The 8,488-nt window shown below is 30.9% G+C and overlaps 1 protein-coding gene across 1 annotated transcript; it reads left to right on the forward strand.

Annotated features, from left to right (window-relative positions):
* Positions 1-423: 423 nt before the first annotated feature.
* LOC113762044 (probable serine/threonine-protein kinase PIX13) lies at positions 424-8,116 on the forward strand. The gene is made up of 6 exons (XM_027305289.1): positions 424-598; positions 845-1,191; positions 2,816-2,951; positions 4,399-4,535; positions 6,391-6,514; positions 7,572-8,116. Exons 1-6 carry the CDS (start codon positions 553-555, stop codon positions 7,913-7,915), a joined length of 1,134 nt encoding a protein of 377 aa, XP_027161090.1. The 5' UTR covers positions 424-552; the 3' UTR covers positions 7,916-8,116.
* Positions 8,117-8,488: the final 372 nt, after the last annotated feature.

Raw genomic sequence — 8,488 nt, forward strand, 5'->3', positions numbered from 1 at the left:
AGTTCATTTTTTTTCATAAAATAAAGGCTAGGTAGAAGGGGACTATAAAATTTTGTCAAAATTTTGGTAGCGAAAGATACTCTCAAAAAGTATCTTCAAAATTTCTTAGGAACTAAAAACAAAATGTCGAAACTTGTCACTCCCTGAAATTGTTTTAAGAAAGTATACGCATTGTGCAGTGACGTTTGGAGAAAATAACTCTGTTACCTGATGGCGCCGAGGGATGGAAAAAGCCCCTTTCATCATACGTAGTTCCTATTCAGTTTCGCCTGAACTTTCTTCCTTCTTTCGCAGTGGCCCCAAGCTTTTGGAAATTTCGCAAGTATTGGCCATTATCATGGCACAATTCCACGAAACCCCTGGCCCAGATATAAGTAAATGTCTCTTTTATCATTATGTAACTCCTAGTCAGTTCCGCGTGGACTTTCTTTCTTCTCTAGCGGTGGCACAAAGTTTGGAAATTTCACAAGTATTGGTCATTAATTTAAATCTGCAAAAGCTCAAAATTAAAAGGCAAAGAAAGAAGGGCCAGCCAGCAATTAGGAAGCAGATATGGGAGCCTGCATCAGAAAGCCGCTTGAAAATCCCACATACTCAGGTTCATTTCATCTCACACAAGTTACAACTCCTCTTAAATCTCTTCTTTTCCTAGAATTAATTCATACAAATCTAACCAATGATTGAATATGCAAACTCGGGATATTAAAATTTCCTTTCCATATAGTCATGAATTGTAATACTTATTCTTACTAGTATGCATCTTGAATAGTGTAAAGAGCTAGATACATGTATCTTTTGTGTCATTTCAAGAATTATGACACTTGCCTTTCACTTCTCTGTTTAGAAAAAGATCATCAAGTAGAAAAAAGGAAGAATCATAGAGAATCCGACGGACACGACAACGTTGTTCAAAACGGTATCTCGACATCTGGTTACGGGCCAGAGAATGCTGCTGTTAAACAAAGTCGCATATTTACCAGTGTTAACTTGAAAATGTTCAGTTTGGCTGAGCTGAAGACCGCTACAGCAGATTTTGGACGAAAAACGTTGTTGGGAGAAGGAGGTTTTGGATGGGTTTTCAAGGGTTGGTTAGATGAGAAAAGTTTTGCACCATCTGATTTGGGGGTGAGAATAGCTGTTGCAGTCAAGAAATGCAAGCCAGACAGTGAGCAAGGTCTCAAACATTGGCAGGTTAATTCCTTCACTTATCCCTCTTATTTTCTTGCATGAAATAATTTTGGATTAATCTTTTTATATTATCAATGTATATACATGTATGTTTAGATACATGTTATATATATAAAATTTAAAATTTAAATTTATTTTGAGATTATATATGCGACATACGTTCGAATTTGCTAGTATTTATATTATTACTGTATAAAAGATTAATTCTTAAATATTCCCTTGCTTCTGCTAAAAAAGAAATCAAGATCACTTTGTGTTGATCTACCACTTATGAAAGTTTAGTATCTCAATTATTATTGCTTTCTGTCACTTTGAAATATGAAGCTGAATGTTAGTTTGTCTTTACACCATAATTACACTACTACAAATTAGTTCTTGGTGTACTTAGTGTACTTGTTTAGAATGTCGTATGAATGATACAAACTTTTTAATCATAAGTACTGTACGTGAATCTGAGATATTTTATTCATGTATATCATTTCTTTGTCTGATACTAAAGTTCTAGTTTTCACCGAATACTATAGTAATATATACCAAAGGGATGCAGATTAAACCACGGTCCGTGCCACAGGGACAAAAAATTTTGACAAGTGGAGGCCCATAGTAGCAAAACTCGAATTTGGCGCATTAAATGGGAGTAACAAATTAAGAGAGGTTAAATTTGGAAATTGCCATAATCGAAATAAAAAAAAAGTCATAATATAGTCCTTCAACGTTGCAAAATGCTTTTCTCACTTTATGGGTTTCTCAAATGAAAGACAACTCATATTGGGTTGTTCTTTTTAATTCATTTACTTAGTGTTTTGAATTACATTTTAAACCGTCTCATCGAATTGATTGAACCCTCAATCGAGTAGATTTTTAGATTGGATCGAGGCTTAAACTCAATAAAGTCAAAACACTGGTTTAAAATGTAAGAATCAGTTAAATCGTCCGATTGAACTAATGAATCGTCATATCGAAAAACAATTTCCACTAAACTAACCGGATCCTAATTTCATTTAAAAAATGCGGCCCACACATTTGACACGCACACGCTGCAACTGCCAGCCAAGTACTACTATTCTTCTAATTTTCTATTTAATCCTTATACTTTATTTTAAATTTTAAAATTACTCCAAATTTATGCAACGTCTACTTTTGTGTCATTTCACCTTTTAAAAATAACAATTTAGCTCTAAATTATTTAAAATTTCAAAATTCTTACTAAGTTTTATATTTTTATCTAAAATCATTATTAAAATTATACTATATATTGTAGCTTAATTTTTATTCATAAATTCATAATTTTTTTATTTCTAATTTCATGTTTTATCATACTTAGTTCTTTTTTTAGTAATTCATAATGGTCTATATAATAATAAAAATAATATATTAATTAGTTATGTCTTATTTATGATGTCACGGGTCAATAACGGTTCGATTACGTTTAAACCAGTAATCCTTGACCCAGTAAAATTTCGGATTAGTTTTAAAACTTTGAACAAGCCACCCTATCTATTTGTTGTAGTCAAATAGTGCCCCATACATTATAACATCCTGATACACAGAAGTGTGACTGTTATCTTTTCTTTCTTATTTGGAGAAAAGAAATGGTTTAATATGGTTAATACTTATTTTGTTGCAGGCGGAGGTAAAACTGTTAGGAAAATTTTGTCATCCCAACCTTGTTAAGTTATTGGGGTACTGTAATGAGAACTCGGAACTCCTTCTCGTCTATGAGTACATGCAAAACGGAAGCTTAGAAAGACATCTTTTCAACGGTAACTAAGTAATCATCCATTCACCCAACCGCGTTTTCTGCAAACTCTATATTTTGTCATGTCACAATTTCCATATAGTATCATTTTGCAACATTAAATGTTCTAAATAATGCTAAGTTATATGCAAGTATAAGCCATGGATCTATAAAACACGGGACTAATTGCATTTCGCACTCCTAAACTTATACCACTTTACATTTTAAATTTCAATTTTGGATAGTTTGCACCATAAACTCTAAATTTTAGACTCTTTGCACCATAAACTCTCAAGTTTATTACATTTAGATCCCATCAATGACAATGTTAGTAAAATTAACATCAAAGAGAATCAATGATAATTTGTTGAAAGTGTTAAAAAAGAACCAAGGTATAAAATCCAGAATAAAACAATATATTGAAAATGGTTAAAAGTGCCAAGGGATTGCTACTATAACAAAATGATATTTTCTCATTAATTTACATCATTATTTATCTAGTTAATTTTGATAACATTATCATTAATTAGAATTAAATAGAACAAACTTGAAAGTTTGGGTTGCAAATTAATCAAAATTGAGAGTTTAAAATATAAAGTGTCTAAAATTGAAATCTAGAGTGCAAAGTGGAAAAGTGATACAAGTTTAAGGGTACAAAATGGAATTAGTCCATAAAACACAAGATCCTTATTTTTGTTATTGGTTTTATCTTTAAGCTACTTAAGGTAGTCCTTTTTTTAAGACCAAAATGTGGGTTTCAATCAAAATGTTTATGATGTCAACAACTATTTTCAAAAGCATTGAAAAATTCATTAGACAAATTCATACAGCATCAAATTAAAGTCGGTCTAGGAGTCCAAAGTTTTAAAGCACCTTAGCTACCGAGAGGTGAGAAGACATGGTACATATTCTGCCTAGTTTAAATCTTTGTTGTACATGATTACCATATTTTTCTTTTTGATTAGTAATAATTTAAACAATTTTACTTGCAGTTCTGATCATCTGTGCAAAAGCCTTCAAATATCTAAAATTCATGCTAAAATGATAAATGTACCATAGAAATTAATCGTATTTAACTGAAAAGGGAACCTACTTTAGAAGCCTGATTTCAGTTTAAGGGGGATGCTTTTCATTCAAATATTAATATATAATTAAACTGCAAAATCTTAATTTTGAATATTAATATAATAAAAAGTTAAATAATTATAGATAGTTAAAAACAGTTCATCAACTATCCTTAATGAAATGGCACAAGATTGTGACCCGTTATTTTTAAAATGAGTTCACACTGAAAGTGTAGAAAAATTAACTCAAGTGACAAGTCCAATATGACTCAACAAATATTTTTGTTTCTTATCCCATCATATTACATTTAAATTTCCATTTTTGTCATATAAACATAGAATTAAATGACAATTTTAACGGATATTTAGTTTATTAAAAATTGTTTTTCTCATGTGCAAGTTTTGCAGAGGATGTGGAGCCGCTTTCATGGGAAACACGGCTGAAAATTGCAATAGGAGCCGCTAGAGGGCTTGCTTTCTTGCACACAACAGAGAAGCAAGTTATTTACAGGGATTTCAAGCCACCAAACGTATTGCTTGATGAGGTAAACAAGTTACCTTTTAAAAAAAAAAAAAAATTTAGCAGGAAAGAAGTAAAATTTAAGAAACGAGAAAGGAGCAAGAAGATTTAAACCAGGACCTCTTACCTAATGAACTATGCAGTTAATAATATTAATTATTTTCTCTCAAGAATATTTGATTGCTGCTTAAGGTTTATAATGGTCAACAACAAAATGGATAGTTATTTCCCAGCCCACAGACTTTAAAGAGAAAAGAAATAAAAGGAAACTATTCACTTTGGTCTTTGAATCTTTCATTTGCTCGCTTCAATCTTTAGTGTCAAAATAACCTTCATTCAAATTTAAAATTCTCTTTCTAGGGATATACGTCATGCATCCACACATGTTAGAGTACAAAAATCTTTGTCAGATCCAAAAAAGTTACTATTTTTAACTATAGGTGGCAAATCAACCCATTTAATTAAATTTACCCATACCCGTCCACGAATAGATGGGTATGGGTATCTTAAATTTTTGCATATGGATATAAATGGGATACCCAATAATACTCATTTAATAAATAGGTATTATTGGGTAATCCATGAAACCCAATTAACCCATTTAGAATTGTCTTTTCCCAAGTCTCTTCTCTTCCCCTACCCATTTTTTTTTTCAGATTTTTCATTTTGTCATGATGTTAACTACTTTAGTTTCATTATTATCATTATTTGTTGGTTTTATCTTATCATTTTATTTTCTCTTAGTTTGTTAACTTGCTCATTTTTCAACATTACCGATTTATGATGATTTTTAACCTCTTTTCCTATCTTTCCAAAATGAAATTTTAAATTTATATATGAAAAAAATGTTAGGAGTTCAAAATTTTTGGATTAAGTTTTTATGTTAGCTTTTATAGTACTTGGTTCAAATTTTTATATTCTTATTATTCAATTATTAAATAGCATGTACTTTTGCGACATAAAGTACAGATAAGAAAAAATTTGATAATTAGACTTATTGAACATTATAAGTAAATATTTAAAACTAATGATGGGTGCAAAAGGCGATATAAATTGATAACTTAGTTTGCAAAAATGAATTTAAATGAGTTTACAAAAGTTAAAATAAATGGGTTATAAATGGGTAATTGGGTTATCCAATTCATTTTTTGACTTATCCATTGATATCCATCTAATTAAATGGATATAAATGGGTTGACTCACTTATACCCATTACCCATTTTACCCAACCCAAACCCGCCCAAGTCACCCATTTTGCCACCTCTACTTTTAACATATCTGCCACGGCACATCCACATAAAGCATTGCACGCGTGAAAAATGTTCTTACAATCTTAAAGTTTAGCTATGCACATCATGCAGTAAATGAAAATGAGTGACTATCAAGATTTTAGATATTACAATTGTAAGGTTTAGATAAACGACTATTTAGATAAATCAAATGTGTGCGTGAAAAAATTAAGACTAAATTAACTTATATAATCTTAGGTTAAAAAAACCCTTATAATCTTAGTTTGATTATGCCCTACGTGATATTGCCACAAACATGTCAATTAAGCAAAAGAACTAATTGAAGATGGCTTGATAATTCTGTCTGGTACTCTGTTTCTTGCTCGTTTTTTTTTCAATTCTTCGAAGATGTAATATATGACTAAGTGCTAAAAAAACTCCGATTCTCAAGAGAGGAGGGAAGGTTTGAGCGGTTCGAGGGAAGGGAGCATAAGTGAGAAGTTTTGAATTCAAACCCTCCTACTTACAAAAAAAAAAAAAAAAAACCAAAACCTCAAAATGAAAAAAACTCCCAATTCTCAAGATCATATATTCTAAGTCCATTTTCCAATAAATAAATAATATTAAAAAAGAAATAACTCCATGAAACAGGATTTCAATGCAAAACTGTCCGATTTTGGACTGGCCAAGTTTGGTCCGGTGAATGGAAAGTCACACGTGACAACAGAAGTCGCTGGCACTTATGGCTATGCAGCTCCTGAGTACGTTGCCTCCGGTGAGTTCCTATTTTTCTTTTTTTTTTCTATGAAATAATGTATATTCTCTTTACAGGTACTTGATATATATTCTATCAATCAACTCCCCTTTTACTTTTCAATATTTATGTATATATATCATACATCAATATATATTCCAGTAAGGTTCTTCTATTATGTGGCTTAATGATACATATATCTACATATATTTATATAGGATTCTTCCATTAATGGTAGAGGATAAAAAGTGGTTGAGTGTTATCTTGTTTGCAAAAATTTAAGTTATTAATGCTAAAATATACTCTATTTTGAGGGACAATAATAATGTTAAAATTTTATGGTGGGATCACATCCATTTTATAATATGCTTAATAAGCACATGATAGAAAAAAAGTCATTTAAATATGCTTTGAATTCTCATGCAAACAAAATATTTGAGTGTAAATATATCAGAGACCTTGCAAGAAAAATGAAATGAGTGTAACCTACTACATTAATAGTATAACATGTTTTTGCATTGATGATTATTTAGACAATTTTATTGCATTATTCCGTACAAAATTTTCTTGTACGCAATGCATGAAATAAAAAAAAAGTGGTAGAAAGATAAACTATTAGTTAAAAATTGTGTTTGGAAATTAATAAAAGATATTCTGGATAAATTGTTAACGAGCAAACCTACACAAACAGTCCACCAAAAGATAAAATATGGTTGAAAAATGTATTTAAATGTAATGAAAAAAAGGTCCTAAGTTAAGTGATTGACTATGCAAACATACCTATATACATGACCGACGAGGAAAATACACAAGTGAGGAAAAAGAAACAAAGAAAACTTAGTTTAAAACTGAATGTTCTTTAAAAATTTTTTTATTTGGTCATTAAATGTCATAAAGAAAACTTCAAGGACATGTACAAATAGTAGCTGCAGTGCACTGATCAATTGAATGATGCACATTCACTATTTCTATTTTGTTGCAAAAGACTAAGTTGAATCCATAGATAAGACAAGTTCTCATTTTGATCTCAAATCAACGCAATGCTAAGATCAAGACATCTATTTTGGATGTTGTTCAGGTCATTTGTATGTGAAAAGTGACGTCTATGGATTCGGGGTTGTGTTGCTAGAAATAATCACGGGCTTAAGGGTAGTCGACATGAAACGTCCGGCAGAGATGTACAATCTAATAAAATGGGCAAAGCCTTTCTTGGGTAAGAAGGATGTCAGCCAAATAATGGACCCGAGACTTGAAGGCCAGTATCCTTCTTGGGGGGCTTCTCAAATGACGGCTCTCGTAGCCGAATGTCTTCCACCTGATCCTAAAAGCAGGCCATCCATGGAAGAAGTCCTCGACAAACTTGAAGAAATAAGAACTGGAGAAGATAGAGAAAGAGGAAATCTGATTTGGAGAATATTCTAACTAGGGATATAATTGAACTACATGGACAAAGTATATGTTAAAGATGAAGTATATGTTGCATACTTGATTATTTTGTTGAAGTTTCATAATATTTTTGTTTATATGATTTGAGCTTTATGGTTGTCTTTTGTATCTTTGTGAGAAAATGTCAAAGTTTTGTTGTATGTTTCAAGAATGTACTTTCATATTTTCTAAGGGAAAGGATGCTCTTTTCATTTTAAATCTATTTTGTGTTCACTATTTCCTTAAATTGGACTATTAAAATCCATAATTAACCATAAATTTTTATGCTGGAGAACTCAAATAATTATCCCCTGAGGCAAACAATGCACTTTTTTCTTTTCATAAGATAAATGCAATCAATGAACTAACCCATAATTGGCAGTTTCAATGCAGTGATTTTTTGATAAATAACTCACAAATAGTAAAAAAAATGCAAAATTTCTAATTCTTGGGATTTTGATGATGACCACTAAAGATCTTATGGTCTATATGAACACTTATTTTAATGATTAACAAATAATGATGTGGAGTGCTAATGGTTTAAATAAAGTGATTCATTAGGTGAAGTAA

The sequence above is a fragment of the Coffea eugenioides genome, chromosome 2 (assembly GCF_003713205.1).
Source record: "Coffea eugenioides isolate CCC68of chromosome 2, Ceug_1.0, whole genome shotgun sequence".
NCBI classification, from domain to species: domain Eukaryota; kingdom Viridiplantae; phylum Streptophyta; class Magnoliopsida; order Gentianales; family Rubiaceae; genus Coffea; species Coffea eugenioides.

Bases quoted from the DNA above. Each gene is read 5' to 3' on its own strand.
- LOC113762044 (XM_027305289.1), top strand. From the start codon at position 553: ATGGGAGCCTGCATCAGAAAGCCGCTTGAAAATCCCACATACTCAG. The intron at 599-844 runs GTTCATTTCATC...TTCTCTGTTTAG, and splicing joins TGAAAATCCCACATACTCAG to AAAAAGATCATCAAGTAGAA. The intron at 4,536-6,390 runs GTAAACAAGTTA...TCCATGAAACAG, and splicing joins CAAACGTATTGCTTGATGAG to GATTTCAATGCAAAACTGTC.